The sequence below is a fragment of the Peromyscus californicus genome, unplaced genomic scaffold (genome assembly GCF_007827085.1).
Source record: "Peromyscus californicus insignis strain IS unplaced genomic scaffold, ASM782708v3 Scaffold_11__1_contigs__length_118956290, whole genome shotgun sequence".
NCBI classification, from domain to species: Eukaryota; Metazoa; Chordata; class Mammalia; order Rodentia; family Cricetidae; genus Peromyscus; species Peromyscus californicus.
The window spans coordinates 42730549-42751639 of record NW_026294402.1 but is presented as its reverse complement, the minus strand read 5'-3'; the positions used below and the strand labels follow the sequence as shown (position 1 = coordinate 42751639).

At 43.2% G+C, this 21091-nt stretch overlaps 2 protein-coding genes across 24 annotated transcripts in view; one reads left to right on the top strand and one right to left on the bottom strand.

Moving 5' to 3' along the window:
- The window catches only part of LOC128123226 (NXPE family member 4), a 236310-nt gene that overhangs the window by 27347 nt on the left and 187872 nt on the right, over positions 1-21091 (bottom strand). For 12 of the 23 annotated variants that reach the window (XM_052759469.1, XM_052759433.1, XM_052759499.1 and 9 more), the window contains one exon: positions 701-848. The exons of 5 other annotated variants lie outside the window; for them this stretch is intronic. The gene's annotated coding sequence lies outside the window, so the exon portion shown is untranslated. 6 more of the 23 variants (XM_052759452.1, XM_052759424.1, XM_052759547.1 and 3 more) reach the window with 4 other exon arrangements.
- The window catches only part of LOC128123219 (NXPE family member 2-like), a 45294-nt gene continuing 33308 nt past the window's right edge, over positions 9106-21091 (top strand). Inside the window, exon 1 of the mRNA XM_052759404.1 lies at positions 9106-9404. Coding sequence (XP_052615364.1) covers positions 9391-9404 — 14 coding nt within the window. The 5' untranslated portion in view covers positions 9106-9390. The remainder of the gene's footprint in view (positions 9405-21091) is intronic.

Genomic DNA, 21091 nt, shown 5'->3' with positions numbered 1-21091 from the left:
TTAAGAGAATTCAATTTCATTTTTTTTTCAACGATTCTCATTTCAGCTTTGCCAACCACTACCCCACCTCCCTGGACAAAGCACAACTGGGCTTTGTCCCTGATTCCCAACACAGCGCTGCTAAGGGTAAGACATGAGGATCACTTGTTACTCGTAGGGAATGGTTGGGTTATGTTTAAGTTTACACTTAAGACTGACCTGGTCCGGGGCCCCAACATTGCCAAAGATAGGATTATAAAATAAGAACATTCCGTCACACTCTGGGGGAGGAAGACTAATGAAGACTAAATGATTAAAAACTTCCCAGCAGTGAAACGTGGGAGCGAACGGGTTGGTTAATACCCTTACATTCTAGAAGAGTCACAGGAGGTGTGGGTGACCCTCCTCCTCCTCCCTCTCCCTGTGTGTCCTTGCACTTGGTTCTTCATCTTTGTGTCACTGATGATAACCCCCAATGGTAGCTAGGATGCTTACCCCAGTGTCCTGAGCTGTCCGGTGAAACCATCACAATGCGGAGCACCCCTCTCACTTCAAAAGGAGCAGGAGGCAGTGCATGCTTGAGCCAGCTAGGAGTGACGGTGACCCAGGGACACGGATTCAGGTTGTCCTGAATACTGTGTTCCAATGTGGGAAAGGTTTCATAATGGGTTTTATAGCTACAGAACCAGAGCAAGCCACGAATCGAAGTATTTTCCAATACCTCAGTGGGAAGGCTGGGTAGGGGTGTGACAGCAAAGCAACCAAACTCTCTCGCACTCCCAGATGCTCTCCGATGAGAAATTCTTAGTTTTGGTTGATGGAAGCGAGTGGTCTGCTAAGTTCATATATTCCAGAGATTTTTTTTTAACCTGGTAATCAAAAGAGCATTAAGTCAGACACAGGTGGGCAGTGAGTGTCTATTAAGGGGACTTAAACTAGTCTAAGAGTATCTTGGCTCTGATTGGCAATGTTCCGACTCATCACAATCATGGAATTCTAATCAGTCAATTAGCCTGGTAGACTCTTTAGACATACGTGTGCCTTGCCCCCCACTCTGCCCCTGGAAACTTCAGTTCACACTAAAATGAAGAGAGGGAGTTTGGATATCTCAGTGTTCAGCAGGTAGGTCAGACATGTTGGATGATCCAGCCTTGTGCATTTGAAAAGTGCTGGCGATCTTGTGACATGGAATCTTTACCTGAGGACAAGGCTGGGGAGGAGTGTCTATGCTGAGTGACTGTCAGAGCCACAATTCAGTGGCTCTCTTGTATATCCACTTAGTGTCAGTGACCTCAGGGCTGTCTGGCGAATGACACACATTTGGTGTCAGAAGAAAACCTGCACTCTTATCTGTTCCTTTTTGGCTTTTTAAAAATTTCTTGCTAACGGTTGGGATTGACTGTGTCCTGGTTCCTCTCTCCCCTGCCACTGTCTATCGATTCTTTCGTTATTGACATAGGGTCTCATGTGTGGGTGGTTTGTCCATATGTGTTTTCCACTTGTATGCAGTCCCTGTGCGAGCCAGAAGAGGGTGTCAGACCCTCTGAGGATGGAGTTAAAGATGACTGTGACCTGCAACGTGGGTGCTGGAAATCAAACCTATGTCCTCTGGAAGAGCAGCCAGTGCTCTTAACCACTGAGCCATCTCTCCAGATCCTATTTAATTTTTAAAAGGATGTTCTTTATTTTTTTGAGGATTTCATTTGTGGGTACTATAATTACATCATTTCCACCTCTTCCTTTTTCCTCTCCAACTCCTCCTATGCCCCCCCTTTCCCTCTCCTATTCATGGCCTCTTATTTTTGTTTTTGCACACACACACACACACACACACACACACACACACACACACACACACAGAGACACAGCCTGCTGAGTCCATTTAGCGTTGCTCCTATGTGTATATGTTGATGATTTAGGATTGGATAACCTCTCTAGGGCCTTTTCCCTAGAGAAGACTGATTCTTCTCCTCCCGGCAGCCATGGATGAATTATCTGCTGCTCTTCATCTAGGGGCAGGGCCTTATGAGATTTTCTCCCATCCATACTGGCATGGTCTTGTTTAGGTGACCCTATTTGTGAGATGGAATCATTCTGGAAGTTAGCCTCACCCTGAAGCGAGGAAGCAAAGGGTATTCAGTAAAAGAACCGAGCTACCAGCAGCACACAGGATGGGAAGGAGGGCAGGCCAGGGACCTCTCCGTGTCTGAGACTCTAGGTATGACAGTGCATTCACACCTTTGCACTCTCGAAACCCTGTGCCTGGTCAATCCAAAGTGCCTCTTCAGCTTATCCTGCTCTGGTGGTGCCAATCCAAGCCCAGTGGTGCCAATCATCTACTTTTCAGATGAAGCCTGAAATAAAGGTAATTATGTAAAATTTGATTTTTTTTTTTTTTAAAAGAATTTCGCTCTTGTAGTCCAAGGTGTCTTGGGACTTGTTATGTAGCCTAAGTGTGGCTCTAGTACATGAGGGCCCTCCTGCCTCAGTCTCAAAGGGCCGAGATTATAGGTTTGAGCCACTATTCTTGGTTCTAAATTTTTAGCGTTCTTGAAAATGTTGAGCAAACACAGATGACAATGAGGAGCAGATGCTGATCCTAATTAGATGTCTCCTAGTCTTTCTTAGTCACCTTTCTGTTGCATTGAAGAGACACCATGACCCAGGCAACTGTTATAAAGGAAAGCATTTAATTGGGAGCTTGCTTACAGTTTCAGAGGTTTAGTTCATTATCATTATGGTGGGGAGCATGGTGGTACCTATGTGCTGGAGCAATGGCTGAGAGATTTACATCCTGATCCACATGTAGGCTGAGAGACAGAGATACTGTGCATGGCACGGGCTTTTGAAACTTCAAAGCCAACATCTGGTGATATACTTTCTCCACCAAGCCATAACCACACCAACAAGGCCACACCTATATGAGCCTACGGCTCTATTCTTATTGAAAACATCACATGTACTATTCTGCACTGTTTTACTGGTTATGAATATGAATTCTCAACAAGTGGGTTTCTAAAGACTCACAGGTTGACAAACTGACTGGATTTATAACTTTCCAATTTGTAAAAGTGTTTAGAGGAAGAGATGTTTAAACTGTAAAATCTCTCATTCTTGATTTAACAATTTAAGATTTAGAGATGAAAAGGAATCCTAAGAAATTATAAACAGATTTACTGGGCCAAACCCCTGGGCAGGACTGTCCATGGAAGTGGCAATGTCCATCTGCATATGGCACTTTTATTTTCCCAGTAAACTTAACAGTTTTGTGTTATAGGCAATAAGAAATTTACAGTTCTTCTTCTTGGGGCTCAAGTGTTCTCTAGCCCCATAAGGCAGCTTTAAAAAGATTTTCAAAGTATTTGCTGTTCATATTCCATTCCTTTGTTGTTGGCAGGGTTCTTGTCTATTTTTTTTTCTACCTGCTTCTAGAAAGCTCAGGACTCCAGCTTTCCTAAATAAGGCACAGCTCATGTATTTGTGAGTTAGAGGGACAATTTCTGTAACTCTTGAAGGATGTGCTTCAGTGAGTAGGAGAAGGAGGAGATGGAGCAGGTGTAAGGCACAAAGGCCTCAGAGACCAAACCATGCTCGGTGAAGGTGGCAGTGTACGTACTTGCAGAGGCGGCATTTGAAGCTGGACAGTAGATCTACATTAGCTTCCAGTATACACTCCTTGGCTCTTTATCCTAAGCGTTTCTAGCCTGAGGCACCAGCCTACCACACAGATAAAGACACAGCCCACACTGGCCACCAGCTTTGATGAGACGACCTTAGTTGAAATACATGTTCTGCTACACAGAGCGTGACCTTCCCTACCCCCATCAATGGGTCAGTTTCCAGTGTCGGTAATGGGTCATTACCTACAGCTAACAGCAGTATTGTGTCATCCACATCATCCAAGTATGATACAGTAAGATATATTGAGGTAGTAAGAGAGAGATCACATTTACATAATTTTGATTGTAATATATTGTTAGCAGTGTAATATAATGTAATATATTGTTAGCAGTGTCCAATTGATCATTAGCTGTTTTGGTTGGTATCTTACTGTGTCTGGTTTACAAAACAGACTTTAATATGGGTATGAATGCATGCACATGAAAACAAATAGATGTTCTTTAGCTTATGGTGAATTTAAGTCTCAACAAACCCATTGCAAACTGAAAATATCATGAGACATAAATATATTGATTATAACTAACTTATCAAGTGTCCAAGCTTAGCAGCATGGTGAATTGCAGAGCATTGGCTCTGTCCCTCCCCTTTCTTCTTCTTTTAAAAAACTATTTATTTGCTTATATATGCGTGTATGTTTATACGTGATAGATGCGTGTCTGTGGAGGCCAGAGACATGAAATTCCCCTGGATCTGGAGTTATAGGTGGCTCTAAAATGCCTGAGGTGGGTGCCAGGATTCAAACTCTGGTCCTCTGTAAGAGCAGTATGCATGTTTAACTACCAATACATTTCTCCATCCTCTCCCCTGCCTTTTCTGAGATGGGGTCTCACTGTATAGCCCTGGCAGGCCTGGAACTCACATTATAGAGGAGGCTGGCCTTGAGTACACAGAAATCAACCTGTTTATGCTTTCCAAGTGCTGAGCCTTTTTTTTAAAGAATCACTTTTATTTGCTATTATTACCCCATTGTGTGTGAGGGCAGATGCATGTGTGCCAAGGCATCCGTGTGGTGGGCATAGGTCAACTTTTCAGAGCTCCCTTCCACTGTAGATTCCACGGATCAAACTCAGCTCATCAGGCTTGTTCAGCAAGTACTTTTACCCACAGAGCCATCTCACTTGTCCAGGTTTCCCCTCTGAGTGTGAGCATGCCACTACACAAGAGAATATTGTACTGCATGTGGCCCATGCAATGGTTTCAAAATTCAAAGTATGGTTTTCTCAGAATGGGTATTGCTTTCCACGATCATAAAATCTAAAACTAGTAGGAGGAAGCATGGTGTCGGGGGCTGCTGGTAGAGAAGGAGTGGATACTTGGCCTGGTTTCAGACACTCACTAGATGTCTGGGAATATAAACCCCACAGAGAAGGTGGGAATAGTGTTTGGAAAGTTGTTCAAGTCCTAGGATTCCAAAGACCTCATTGGGTTCTCACCTGGAGGTATATTACCTGAAAGAGACATGAGAACTGGAGGCTGGGTGGATGGCTCAGTAGCTAAGAGCATTTGCTGTGCAAGCATGAGGACCCTGGTTTGAATCTTCAGTATCCACATTAAAAAAAAATCCAGGGATGGCTGAACCTGTAACCCCAACACTGTGGGGTGTAGAGACAGGAGGTTGGCCGGGATTTGTTGCCTGGCGCAAGATTAGGTGACATACTCTGTCTTAGGGGAATAAGACAGTGATAGTGTAGAGTAGGGCACTAGCATCCTCCTCTGATCTTCTCCTGGATACAACACACACACATGCTGGTGAAACTGTCCACACATAAGCATCTCCCCATACACACACACACACACACACACACACACACACACACACACACACACACGTTGGTTTAACCACACACATGTGTGTTCGTGTGATGGCATAACTGTGCGTGCATATGTATCTCCCACAACATACATATTGTGTGTATAGATGCTGGTGTAACTTCACACCCATATGCACAGATCCGCCCCACCTACAGAAGAAACCACAGTACTTTCTATCATGTTGCAACTGTTTCAGGTTTCACAAATGGGATTTCAGCTGGCTGTGGTGGTACATGCCTGTAACTCAGGAAGCTGAGCAGGGGAGGCTTTCCATGAATTCAAGACTGGCATGGGCTTCAGAGTGAGACCTTGTCTTGATTTGCCCTGTCCCCTAAAAGGCATTTGCTCTCACCACTACTTTGAAATCACAGTAATTAGACGCACCACTAGATACTACTATGCAACATTTTCAATAGCAAAGGCATGTGTTCCTATGACCATAAGTAAAATAATTTGAAAACTCTAGTTCAATGTAATTGCTTCCTTTTGTAATCCTACATATTTTAATTTATACATTTAAGAACACTGTTTGGGGGTGGGAGACCACAGGTCACCAGAGTTCCATGTACCAAATCAACAGAACATTCAAGACCTCTTCCTTAGCATCCACCGTATCTTTCTACTAACTGTGATAAATATTGATAAATATAAGATCCCATTTACAAGTCAATCCCTGTCCCCCAATTTACAGCTGGAACAATTTTTTTTCTGATTTAAATCTTGTTCTCAGACAAAAGTAGAGCAGATCACAATGACAGTCTTAGCTGTAGACTATTCTATAGAATGGGCTAGCTTCAAGAACATATGCTTTCTTTTCATTTTAAATTTTTTTAAGTGTATGAGTGTTTGCCTACATGTATACATGTGTATCATGTGTGTACCTGGTGCCCACAGAGGCCAGAAGAGAGTATTGGTTCCCCTGGAACTAGAGTTACAGACAGTTGTAAGCTGCAATGTGGGTGTTAGAAACTGAACCAGGGCCCTCTAGCAAGAACAGCAACTGCTTTCCACCTCTGAGCCATTTCTCCAGTCCCAATACATATTTCCTTTAAAGTTTTGTTTTCTGTAAAGTCTATTCTATTTCCCTTTACAGGGAGATCCATGCACCCCCCCTTTATTCCTTCTTGTGACCTAGCCTCTCTGGGTCTGTGGATTGTAGCATAGTTATTCTTTACTTTACAGCTAATGTCCACTTATAAGGGAGTATATACCATGTTTGTCTTTCTGAGTCTGGGTTAGCTCACTCAGGATGATTTTTTTTCTAGTTCCATCCATTTGCCTGCAAATTTCATGATGTCACTGTTTTCAACAGCTGAGTAATATGCCATTGTGTAAATGTACCACATTTTTTAAAATCCATTCTTTGGTTGAGGGATATCTAGGTTGTTTCTAGTTTCTGACCATTATGAATAAAGCTTCTATGAAAATAGTTGAGTAAGTGTCCTTATGGTAGGATGGATCATCCTTTGGGTATATACCCAGGAGTGATTTAGTTGGGTCTTAAGGTGAATCAATTCCCAATTTTCTGAGGAGCTGTCATATTAATTTCCAAAGTGGCTGTACAAGCTTGCACCCCCACCAGCAATGGAGGAGTGTTCCCCTTGCTCCACATCCTTGCCAGCACGAGCTGTCACTTGTGTTTTTGATCTTAGCCATTCTGACAGGTGTAAGATGGAATCTCTGTTGTTATGATTTGCATTTCCCTGATGGCTAAGGATGTTGAACATTGCCTTAAGTATTTCTCATTTGAGATTCCTGGGGATGGGTGGGGATGGGAGTAGGAGGGATCAAAGGTGTGTGTGTTGGGGCAGGGATGGAAGTAGAGAGTACTTGGGAGAGACTACTGGACTTGGGGGTTACTTGAGGGGTGATGGAGAAACCTAGTGTAGTGGAAATTCCCTGGAAACTACGAGGGTGACCTAAGTGAAGTCTCCAATAATGGGGGACACTAAACTGGCTATCTTCTATAACCAGGCAAGGCTTCCAACAGGCAAGGCTTCATCAACTCAACCACAAAACATTTGACCTACAATCTGTACCACCTGCAAGATGTGCTAGGGAAATGGTAACTCAGAATTTGGAGTCACCAACCAATGACTGGTCCAACTTGAGGCCCACACCATGAGAGGGAGCCCAAGCCCATGCCTGACACTGCCTGGGTGGCTAGCAACCAGAGGCAGACAGTCTAGAGACCCAGGATAGAACCAAACACCACAACTGGAAAAAAAAAAAAGGTCAATGAAATGATTCCTAATGATACTGTACTATACTCATAGACCAATGCCTAGCCCATTTGTCATCAGAGAGGCTTCATCTAGCAACTGATAGAAGCAGATGCAGAGACCCACAGTCAAACACTAGGTGAAGCCAGGGGATCCCCACAGAAGAGGGGTGGGGGTGGGGGATGGGGTGTGGGAGGCAGGTGGGTGGGAAGGATTCCAGGAGCCAGAGGGGTCAAGGTTACCACAAGAAAACCCACAGAATCAACTAAGCAGGGCTCATAGGGGCTCACAGAAACAGAAGCAGCAATGATGGAGCTCATATAGGTAAGAACTAAGTCCTCTGTATATATGTTACGGTTGGTGTTCTTGTGGGACTCCTAATAGTAAGAGTGGGGGCTGTCTCTGACTCTTTGCTTGTGCTTGGGATCCTTTTCCTCCTACTGGGTTGCCTTGTCCAGCCTGATATGAGAGTTTGTGCCTAGTCTTACTGTAACTTGTTATGCCATATTTGGTTGATATCCCTGAGAGGCATGCTCTTTTTGTTTTTATTTTTGTTTTTGTTTGTTTGTTTTGAAGAGAAACAGGGGAGGGGTGTGTCCGGGGGAGAGGGGAGGTGGGAGGAGGGACTGGGAGCAGTGGAGAGAGGGGGAAAAACCTGGGTCTGATGTAATGTATGAGAGAAGAACAAAAAAAATATTTTCTGCCCAGGGATCCTGTCTTTCTAACACACATTGTTTCATTTAAAATGAGCCCCAAAGGGCTATGGATAGCTGCCCCATGCATCACCATCCCCATAGTAATGTAAAACATCTGGATAACCCACAGGCTGGTAGTTTTGTGTAGCTAGAGTGTTCCTGGTCCTGCCTGGCCCACGGTCAGGACAAATCTCTCTCACCCGCTGGTCCCGCAGCCTCTCAGACCCAACCAAGCAAACACACAGAGACTTGTATTTCTTATAAACTGCATGGCCGTGGCAGGCTTCTTGCTAACTGTTTTTATATCTTAAATCAACCCATTTCTATTAATCTATAAGTTGCCATGTGGCTCGTGGCATACCAGTATCTTAACGTCTGCTTCTCATCCTGGCAGTGGCTGGCAGCGAAAGAAGAGAATTCTGGGAACAGGAAGGCTGAGGCAGAGAGACGCTGCCAGCTGCCGCCAAGACAAGCGAGATGTAAGGTACTTGTGAGACTTTGCCGATGAAGATGCTGAACTCACCTACAGCCTCTTCTGAGCCACCTCCACTGAGCACTGCGGTTGGGCCAGAGATGGGAGAAAACCTTTTGCTGTGGTGAATTGGCTGGTTTGAGGAGAAAAGCACCAGGCCCTCCCAGTACCCTTTGGCATAAGAACAAGCACTTATGCTAGGAGGGCAGGGGGCAGGGGCGGGGATGGGAGGGGTAGGGAAGCAAACACTGGGACTCCCAGGCACTTATAAATACTCACTGTGACTCGGGAGATGGAGAGGAAAAGAGCTCTAATTGCCTTAAAGACTTACAGGAAACCAGGCTGGGGAGAGGCAGGAAGCTGGTTTGAATTGAGACAGATGGACACGTCCTAGTGCTGGGGTTTGGAGGGATGTGATAACAACTTATACAGAAAGATCTTTCCACCTGCAGAGGTCCATAAGGAAACAGATACATAAACACGAGCCTGGTTCTGTGCTGAAGGCCTGCTGGATCTGTAAAGTGAGGACATGACTGCTCTAAGGTATGGTTGAGGGGAAGGTTTTTAATTTTAGATGTGAGGGAATACACAGCCAGGGGTATCTGGAAGAGTCCAGAGCAGGAAAAGAATTTAGTAGACCAAATTTAGCCATGCCATAGATGAGAGAGTGGGGGAGCGTGAGGAGGAGAAAGAGAGAAAGACAAAAGGAAGGACCAAGAGAGAGAAAGGGGCGGGGGGGGGGGGGCAAGAGAGTGCGTAGCAGAAATGGCAGCATTATATAGGAATGAGAAGCTGGGGGGAGGGAAGCGAAGGTTGGTGAGGTTTGGGGGGGGGGTGGTGAGAAGAGCTGAGAAGAGCCACAGGTGCTGGTGAGCTGGACTGATGCATTAATCTAATTCATCTTTATCAACAAAAGTCAGGGGTCAGATATCAGGGTAAAAACCTGAACAATCAGCAAGCAGGGGAGCAGCCACGGTCACTTCCTACCTCTCTCTCGTTCCTCCATCCCAAAGGACAGAGATCCTGTCTCCACCGCCCTACCACTTCCTGTCTCTTCTCTGTACAGACCTCCAGACCTCTATGGTTAACTAGTGGTTAGCTCCGCCCTCTGACTCCAAGCAAGCTTTATTTGTCAGAACATGAACAAAATATCACACAACACTGGAGGCCAGCATGTGCTTTGGTGTGCTAAAAGGCGCCACAGTTAATTTGTCCTGAATTTCTTTTGGACACGATACTGGAGAGAGGAGAGGCTTCTGTATAGACCGATGTAGAAGGCCAGCAAAGAAAACCTCTGTTTAGAAGTGAAAGCACAGGTGCTTCAATGGGGGAAGGTCCACAACAGGTGTTCTTTAATGGGCTTGGTTCTGAGATATTAACGAGAGAGGGATGTTTAGTGGTAATTAAGCTTTGTAACACATCATGTGACCACACCTTGGGTGCATTTGCACTACTGATTTGATGTTGCCAATTTCCCTTAAATTTACTGGTAGGAGTGGAGGGATGATTGGAGGGGGTGAGGAGTCATCTTTGATGGCACATATCAGACGCCAATCTTCTGATTCATGGTTGCTTTGACTTTTAGTCAATATCTTGTTCAGAGTCTTATTAAGAAGTGAAATAAGGAGCAGATGCAGAGACCCACAGCCAAACATTAGCTAGAGCTCGGGGAATCCTGCAGAAGAGGGTGAGGAAGGATTGTAGGAGTCAGAGGGGTCAAGGTTACCACAAGAAAATCCACAGAATCAACTAACCAGGGCTCCTAGGGGCTCACAGAGATTGAACCATCAATCAGGTAGCATGTATGGGTCTGAGGTAGGTTTCCTGCATATACGCTGTGGTTGAGTAGCATCGCGTTCTTGTGGGGCTCCTAACAGCTGGAGCAGGGGCTGTCTCTGACTCTTTTGCCTGCCTTTGGGACCTTTTTTCTCCTACTGGGTAGCCTTGTCCAACCTTACTATGAGGGGAAGTGCCCAGTCTTATTGCAACTTGATATGCCATGTTTGGTTGATATCCCTGGGAGGCCTGCCCTTTTCTGAAGGGAAATGGAAGAGGAGTGATCTGGGGGAGAGAGGAGGCTGGGGGGATGGTTGGGAGGAGTGGAGGGAGGAGAAACTATCTTTGGGATGTAATGTATAAGATAAGAATTAAAAAAAAACTTTAAAAATGAGAGGAACTAAAAGACAAACTGAGGGAAAAGAGAAACAGTTGTTTTTCTTCACAGACAACATCATTGTTTACCTAAAACCCCAAGGAATTCATAAAAAATAAAGAAGACAACCAAACACAATAAAACCCAAAACTACCAGAACTATTTAATGTCAACAAGACAATAGGGGTCAAAGTTAGTATAAAGTTTTACTTCTGCTTTACCAATCATCAATTTAAAATTGAAGTTAAAAGTACAGAATGATTCAGAGTAGCAGCAATTTCTGCATGGCAAAAGTCAATAAAACACACAAGCTCTGTATGCCACACACTAACGAGCAAATCCTGCCTAAAGTTATCACAGGAGGCAAAAATAAATGGGGCATGCTTATGGTGCTTATGACTGGGGAAGTTCAATGTTAGTATGACATCAGTTCTGCCCAGATTAACCTACAGACTCAATAAAATCCAATTCAAAACCCAGCAAGGTGCTTTGTTATAGAAATAAACAGCCTGATTCTGAGACTCGGGGAAAAAGGCAAGGAAAATTGAAGGGCCAGTTTTGAGACAGAAGAACAAGGTTGGTAGACTCTGCAAAGGTCTCTGCCCTCAGGGTACTGAGACAGAAGATGGGCACTAAGCCAAACAAAGCGACTTTGTCTCCCAGATAGGCAGCGAGCCCAGGATCTGCAATAAACAGTGCATCCAGGATCTGCAGTAAACCACTCACCTTAGACTTTGGAAAGCTGCTTGAGCCTTGTCATGGGCATGCACATACCCCTGTCACATCACAGTGGAGGGACCTCCAAAGCCCTTCACCCTGGGTTTTATTTCTTAGGGCCAGTTGGGTCATTGAGTATAACTTGATTCTAGAAGGGACGAGGATATATCTTGAATTGTTCATACTTTTCATTGACTCAGGACATGGTATTCTGGATGCATGTTGTCCTAGAATCGAGCAAGATTTGAACAATATTGATTGGCTGAGGCCCTTCAGGGACCTGCTGTAAGGCTCACAACACCTGATCTCAGGATTTTCCATAGAGCTTTAGTAACTTGGACAGTATGGTATCGGTGGAGAGACAGACATGGATCAATAAAGTGAATAGATACTCGAGCACATATGTATGGTCAACAGATTCTTGATAACAGTAGAAACAGTTTAATGGAGAAAATTAGTCTTTTCAAGAAAATATGCTGGAAAATCTAAAGGTAAAATAAATTAACCTTGACCCATGTTTAATCACAGAAAACAATTAACTCTAAACATATCATAAACTAAGCCAGGCGGTGGTGGTAGTGCATGCCTTTAATCCCAGCACTCGGGAGGCAGGGCCAGGCAGATCTCTGTAAGTTCAAGGTCAGCCTAGGCTACAGAGTGAGTTCCAGGACAGGCGCAAAGCTACACAGAGAAACCCTGTCTCGAAAACCACCCCTAGCCCCCCCCCCCCCAAAAAAAAGAAATCGTAAACTTAAATGCAAAATAACAAAAAACAATCTAGAAGCAAGTCTGGAAGAAAATCTATGTGATATTGGATTCTGCAACAATTTCTTTGATATGACATATTAGTATAAAAAAGTTGGTAACTTGGACCTTAACAGAGGTAAAAGCCTGGGGGTTGGGACTGTGACTCAGTTGGTGGAAAGCTTGACTAGCATGCATGAAGTCCAGGGTTCAAGCCTCAGCACTGCATAAAGTGGGAGTGATGGTGCATCCCAGTACTTGGGAGATTGTGACAGGAGTATCGGAAGTTCAAGGCCATACATAGAAAGTTCAAGGCCAGGCTAGTATACCTGAGGCCCTGTTCCAAAAATAAAAACCAATTAAAATTTGCTTTTTAAATTTACTGCCAAGAACACACACAGTATTTTCTCCAAGACTTGAAGATGTGTAAACTCCCAAACACTCAACAATAATGAAATGACCCAAGTTTGGAAAATGGAGATATTTAAAAATATTTCATCAAAGAAGATATACATAATAATATGATACACATAATAATGAGACTATCACGATGGAAAGAGGACTGTGAAGGGAGAGGAAAAAGATCCAAAGAGATGAGAGAGGGGATAAAAGGAGAAGAAGAAGAAGAAGGAAAATCATCGCATGTTTTCTCTCATGTGTGGAACACACACACACACACACACACACCACACACACAACCACACACACACCACCACCCCCAAACAGAAGGAAAACTATGTGGGCATGGAAGAAGGAGAGCAGTTTGAGAAATAGGGGGACAAGAGAGAGTAGATGAAGGGTTAATGTGTGCACATACATGTATAAAATGCAACAATGGAAACTGTTGTTCAGTACATTAAAAAACCGATTTCAACAGGATGCTCAGTATCTCCTTTCATTTGGGGGAGTCACAGTGAGATTATACACCTATTAGAACACTAGCTCCCAGTCTGCATGCTGACATAAACCTTTAATCTCAGCTCTCAGGAGGCAGAGGCAGGAAGACTGTGGGTGTGAAGTCAGCCTGGAGTGCATATGGAGAGTCTGTCTCAGAGAGTCAAGAGCAGGGGAAGTGCTGTGGTGGAGTGCTGAGAGAGAGAGAGAGAGAGAGAGAGAGAGAGAGAGAGAGAGAGAGAGAGAGAGAGAGAGCGCACAAACATAAAAATGGGTGCAGAGACTTTGAGAAGCATTTTGAGTTTCGTGTAGTGTAAATGGTGTTAAAATAGACTTGTCACACAGTAGTCCACAGTCAGAGCAATACACATTTTCGTTCAGCAAAAACCCTGTACATGAATGCTACAGGAGTTATATGTATGTATATATATATATACATATATATATATGTGTATATATATATGTATATGTATATGCAATTGCCTCAAACAGCAGACAATTCCAGATTCCTCCAAATGGGTAAAGGACTGGGACACACCCCGAGGAAGAAATAATAAGCAGTGAAAAGATACACAAGTAGCGAACAGTAGGGATCTCAGTCACTAGATGCTAAGAAAAAGAACATGAACTAAAACAGAAAAATCAGTGAGGGGGTTGCCAGGAGCTGGGGGGTAGGGACAAGGGTTTGTAACAAAGCGATGGGTGATGGACTGTTCTATATCTTTAACTGTGGTGGTGGTGCTACATGCTTGTCAAAAAACCATGAAACTATAATGAAGTGTCAAAATTTACTTCCTATAAATTGCACCTCAATTATTTGACTTAAAAACAAACAAGCAAACCTGGATATAGTGCCATTTTCCACACCCTGCTCCCTGTGAGTCTATTCTGAAAACACAGAGGAAAGGATTCTAGAAGCACAAATTCCTTAAATGGCACCCACATGACTATGTATGCACTTCAACTCCTGACATCATCTGTCTATTGTCTGCCAAACAAAGCTTAAACTAAGGTGTCATAATAGAAACACAGAATAGCTTTGTTACTATTATTCTTTCTTTATGATCATGACATCATCTTGGAAGACACAAAAAATGTCTATTTGTGGTAAAATTTAAAAATAATTTGCATATCTCTAAAATATTCTCTTGTTCAATTATTTGATGAGCAGTTTGACCAATCATGACTGTGCATACTTGTAACCCCAGCACTGAGGAGGCAGAGGCAGAAGGATCAAGAGGCCAGCCTTCACCACATAGCACGTGTGATCAGCCTGGGATACATGAGATCCCATCTCAAAAGACAACACAGGGTCAGGGAAATGGCTCGGCAGGTAAAGGTGCTTGCTGCCAAGCCTGATGACCTGAGTTTGACCCCTGGGACCCACATGGTGGAAGGAGAGAATGGACTCCCACAAATTGTCCTCTCCACACCTCCACATGCATACACATGCACACAAAATCAGTACATGGAGTTAAAAATTAAAACCCACAAGAATCGAAATGCCAGTTTCCTCTAACAGTGTCTCCAATTGCTTATATCCTTAATCAGTTAACAATGATGTATATGCAGAAATTGTCCAAAGTTCAAAATGCTTATGGTTTCTATCCTTCCAGCAGGTATGCTTTGTCAAGTACTGATTAAGGCAGTGCTTGATGTATTGCTGTTAAAAATGAAAATCACAGAGCTGGGGAGATGGCTCAGCGCTAACAGCACTGGCTGTTCCTCCAGAAGATTCGGGTTCAATTCCCAGCACCAACATGGCGGCTCACAACCACCTGTAACTCTAGTTCCAGGGGTCCAATGTCCTCTCTAGGCTTCCAAAGGCACCAGGCACACAAGTGGCACATAGACATAAATGCAAGCTAAACACCCACATGCATAAGACAAACAAACAAACAAACAAACAAATAAATAAATAAAATTTAAAAGTCTATTTAGAAGTGGAAGGCTCAGGAAATTTGAGGATCTGAAAGTGGTGTGTACTTTCAGAATGACTTCTGCAGCTTCTCTGAAGCCCACACAAGTGACCTCGAGTATCAGGAGGACGGGACATGAAGAGCCAGGACCCACGGCTAGAGTCGGCGTAGGTGGGAGACAGGGCAGTAGCTTAGAAGAGTTTAAAACTGGAGACACTTAGACATAGTGCGTAGGTGGCGAATGTCCAGAGATGAAGTAGAGGTCAAAATCCAGGAACTCAGATGAAGAGTCGGGCTGTGGAAATTCCCTGTTGGAGAGAGGCCTGAACCAGCCCAAATTACTGTTTATCGAATCCCTACTATGTACTTCGACCTTGGCTTACGTGAAAAAGTTTATGAATGTGACAAACCTGCATGCCAACACTATGACTTTTACTTTACAAGCAAGGAGACTGAGAAAATGACAGGGTCAGGAGAGGAACTCACGACTTCCTCATTCGAAGGCCTGTGCCTTAGACACACTACCCTGCGTCTTAGGAGGGACCACTCAACCTTTTGAGTCTTTGGCTCTAGAGCACATTTTCCAGACTTCTGAAATTCTCTCCACCTCTTCAGGTAGCCATTCCACTCTTTCCGTGGGACCTTTCTTCTTCTTTAGGTCTTGACATATTTCTCCACTTTGCCCTCAATTTTATGTGTGTGTGTGTGTGTGTGTGTGTGTGTGTGTGTGTGTGTGTGTGTGTGTGTTAGTGTCACAACAGCATATGTAGATGAGAGGACAAAGCAAAGAAGACTCTCTCTTCCATTATATGGGTTCCAGGGACCAAAAATCAGGTCTTAAGTCTTGGTAGAAAGTGCCTGTATCCACTGAGCCATCCTCCAGCCCCACTTCGTTTTTTGCAGCCTGTATATCTTTACTCCCTTACAGTAGACTCATTCTTTTACACAATGTCATTCTTCTGGACACAGAGGCATCCTCACCTGTACAATGTTTCTTGCTAAACTGAGCTGTGTTCCTTTTGTTCCTCCTCAACAACTAGAGTCCTACGTCTCTGTAATTGCTCTCGTTTTTCAAGCGGGGATTTCTTCTTCTTCTTCTTCTTCTTCTTCTTCTTCTTCTTCTTCTTCTTCTTCTTCTTCTTCTTCTTCTTCTTCTCCTCCTCCTCCTCCTCCTCCTCCTCCTCCTCCTCCTCCTCCTCCTCCTCCTCCTCCTCCTCCTCCTCCTCCTCCTCCTTCTTCTTCTTCTTCTTCTTCTTCTCCTTCTTCTTCTTTTTCTCAGGGTAATTCAATTTAATCATTACCAAAATACAGACCTACAGATGAGACTGATTCGTTTCAAAAGGTTATCATCTGTGAAGTTTCAAGGAAAAGGTCTCCCTGTCCTCCTCACCCCCGCATAATGCTAAAACAGTACAACTGAATTTCTCTGTGCTGCACCTCTTTTAAAAATATTATTCAGCTGTGTCAGTCAACTTTTAAGTTTTATGACTGATAAACTGAGGAAGGAAATCAACTTCTAAGGAGAAAGGCTTATTTTGGCTCATGGCTTCAGTCCATGTTTGTCTGGCTCTGGTGCTTTTACAATATGCCAAGGAGGAAAGGGCGTCAGAGTGGGGGGCAGCACATGTGGATCACCTCCACATAGCTGTGTGGGGAGGGGGGAGAGATTGTGAATGAGGGGGAGCAGGAGTGAGCTCTCCAAACTCTAGTGACAAGATACACCCTTCCAGGCAAGTCCCCTGTGACCCACTTCCTCCAACTAGGCTCCTTGTCTCAACGATGCCACCAAACAATGAATTCACTCATAGTTCAGTCCATTGATGAGATCAGAGCCCTTATGACCCAATCATTTCTAAAAGCCTAGCACCAGCAGCCAAGACTTTACTCTGTTAAGAGAACATAACCAACAAAAGCCTGTATCAGTATTTCGGCTATAACAAGGGTATCATAGGACCACTTTGCTATTGGGTTCCGTAAGCTGAAAACTCAGCCATGGTCCAAGCAGTTAGTTTCTGAAGTGTGTATCACGAATCTTAAAAGGTCTTATTAATAAAAACAAACCTGGAGCCAGGTATTGGGGTGAATGCTGGAAGATCAGAGAAGCAGAACAAACCACAGCTTCCTCACCTCGCCAATTCCTCAGCTGATCCTGTTTCCTCAGATTGGAAGCCTCTGAGTCCTCATCCAAATGAATCTCAGCCAAACTGCTGCTCGAAAGCCTGAAAGCTTAACCAGGCCTAAGTTCCTGGTCCTCACGCCTTATATACCTTTCTGATTTCTGTCATCACTTCCTGGGATTAAAGGCGTGAGTCACCATGCCTGGCTGTTTCCAGTGTGGCTTTGAAATCACAGAGATCCAGAAGGATCTCTGCCTCTGGAATGCTAGGATTAAAGGTGTGAGTGCCACCATTTCCTAGCCTCTATGTCTACCTAGTGGCTGTTCTGCTCTCTGACCCCAGATAAATTTATTAGGGTGCACGATATATTGGGGAACACAATATCACCACAGAAGTGGTCTTGAAAATTAACATTGCTGGTATATGCATCCAAAAATTCCATATGAATTTAGGATGACATCAACTTACTTTGAAATACTCTTGCTATATTTATGTTTTATTGTATTTAAGACTCAGGTGGAAATAAAATCTTATTTAAATCATAACTGGCAAGAACAACAAAATACAGACACTGCCTTTCACTTTCTACCTCTATATGAAACACAGGTACATAAGACACAACCCTACACACCCCACACAGGTCACCCCATTACTAAGAGTCTTTAGAAAGAGTGATAAAGAACAGCTGAGCCTTCATCCTTAGAATGTATTCCTTCTTTATTCTTTAATTTGTCCAATACAATTTTATTGAGCATTTATTACATGCCTGGTATTACTCTATTCTACATGTGCTCTGATGACCATATGGTCCAGTGACGTATTTAAATATCAAAGACTATTTGCATGATGCTAGATTGTGACTGACAGAGCGTGCTGGGGAGGGCTTTTCTTTTTAGGAACCTGAAGAAATCTTTCTGAACTTTCTAACTTATTCTTACATTAAAAAATAAAAAAAACCACAAAAGTACACAGCACATATAAAGCAGAGTTTTATAATATAGTCATATTTAATAGCACATTTCTTCTAAAACAATGATTTGAAGTTTAAATCTGATATAGTATACTGCCAAATAGCAGTTCAGTTCTTAATTAAAGCATGCTACAAATGAACTGTTCATAAGTTCTCTGAACTCCTCTACAGTTGAATCTCTCTCCTTTTGAGTAAGCTTCTAACCAGTGTCACCTGATGGGCTGAAGTGTGTGGGTCAGTCCTAGAGAGAACTGCAGTACTCCCTGGCTTTGTTCTTGGATTGTTCACTTTGGAGGAAGCCTGTTATGGCATCGTAAAGATGTTCACATAGCCTGTGGAGGGGTCCATATCATCATGAGGAACTGACACCTCTTGCTAACATACAGCCAATAACCCTGACTTCTGACATCAACCATATGAGAATGTCGTTTTAGTAACAGGTCTCCTTGCACTAGCCAAGGGCTGAGAGAAAAGGCCACCTTCAGCTTGGCAGGAACCTCATGAACAACACTGAGGCAGAGCTCTTCAACCAAGCCAATCCTTAATTCTTAACCACACACACTGTGAGATAATGTTTTAAACCATCGAATTACACAAACTTAGATACACAGTGGATGTAAAAAATAAAAGATACAGTTCTTGATTTAGATATACATATACAAGAATAGATGAACACATAAAATTGTGGTGATGTGATGAAAATCAAGATAGGTTCTCCGAGAAAGCAAAAAAAAAAAAAAAAAAAAAGAGCCCCAGTCTGAATCAGACAGTAGGGGATTCTGGGAAATGTCTTAGAAATAACAGTTGAGGGCTGGGGAGATGATCCAGTAGGTAGTGCACATGCTGTGTAAGCATAAGGGCTGAAATTTGATCCCCAGAACCCATGAAAAACTATGTAGGCATGGCAGTTGCCTGTAATCCCCACACTCCGGGGAGGCAGCGCCCAGGGAACCTCAGGGCAAGCTGGATAGCTAGATTAACCAAATTGGTGAGCTCTGGTTTATACTGAGAGATTCAGCCTCAATAAATAAAGTGGAGAACACCTGAGGAAGACACTCAATGTGAACCTTAGGCCTCCATACACACACACACACACACACACACACACACACACACACACACACACACACACACAAACACACATATATGCACAAGCGCATGTATTGTCTACACATGCCCCCCCCAAAGAAATAATGATGGGGGTGGGGGTGGGATGGGCAGAGGAGTGTAACTTGGTGATTGAATTCTTTCCCAGTACATGCAAGGCTCTAAGTTCAATCTACAGAACTGCACATATAAACAAACAAATCCTGAGTAAACCCAAGTAGATAGATAGCATACTTATTATTAAACTATTCCCCTTCACACCAAGCTATCTTCTGTCTTTGTGATTTTGGAGCAGGGACTGTGGGACTTTATCTGTTTTATTTTGTTTTGGGTTTTGCTTGGTTTTTTTTCTTCATTATAATCTGTCCCTAAAAGCATGATAGTGGGACTTCAGGCTGAAGAAGGGGAATGGACTTCTCTTGTCAATCTGCTTTCTGTTCCTGCTGGTGAAAGCTAACACACTAATGCCACTGATGATCTTAGGGTCAGAGTCTGGGTAGTTCCAACAGCTTAAGCTTGACCACCTATCCTGAACAGACTGCTTACAGAGGCAGGTAATAGTGAAATGCAGAGAAAGGAGATGTATTCAATAATCATAATTTAATTAATCATAAAAGAAAAAGAGACATTTCAACAGATAAAATAGATAAACCATAGGAGAGATTACTGTGAACAATTATATGTCAGCAAGTTTGATATTGTCTAAGAAATGGACAAAGTTCTGAAAACACACCAACTACCAAAACCAAATCACAAAACAGTAGAAAGTTTGAATAAAGCTGCACTAGGTGAGGGGCTTTTAAAAAGCAATCAAAAACCTCCCAGCAGGGGCTAGAGGGATGGCTCAGAGGTTAATAACTCTGGCTGCTCCTTCAGAGACCCTGATTCGATTCCCAATACCCACACAGTGACTCATACCCATTTGTAACTCTGGTTCCAGGGACCTGATCCTCTCTCCTGGCCTCTGTGAGCACTGTACACATGCAGAACACAGATACAAACACAGACAAAATACTCAGATACATAAAAAACAAATAAAATATCTCAGGAAGGAAAAGCCTAGGACTCTATGGCTTCATTGCTGAAATCTGTCAAATATTAGATAAGAAATAATGTAAAAAAACTAATGAAAAGGTATGACTAAATATTGACACTGTCACAATGGCCTCTGTAAGAAAGACAGAAGATAACTGTTGCAGTCAGAGAGGAAGGAGAATTCTGTGCAACCACTGATAGGAAAGCAGTGTGACAGTTCCTCAAAAAACAAAAAGCAGCTACTTTATGACCTAGCAATTCTGTTGCTTGCTATGTGTTCAAAGATGTTTAGTATGCCAAGGAGACATCTGCCTTCTCATGTTCACTGTGGCACTATTCAAGAGAGCTAAGATGTGGAATTCACATAAGTGCCTGCCAATGAATTAATAAATTGTTATATATATATACATGGTGATTCATGTTTACCCTTCAAAAGGAAGAAAATCATATCATTTGCAATAACTTGAGTGAACCTGGAAGACAATGTGCTGAGTGGAGTGGGCTAAGCCCAGAAAGATAGACTACCTACTTTATCTATATGTGGATTCTAAAAATGTCAAATTCACGGAAGTAAA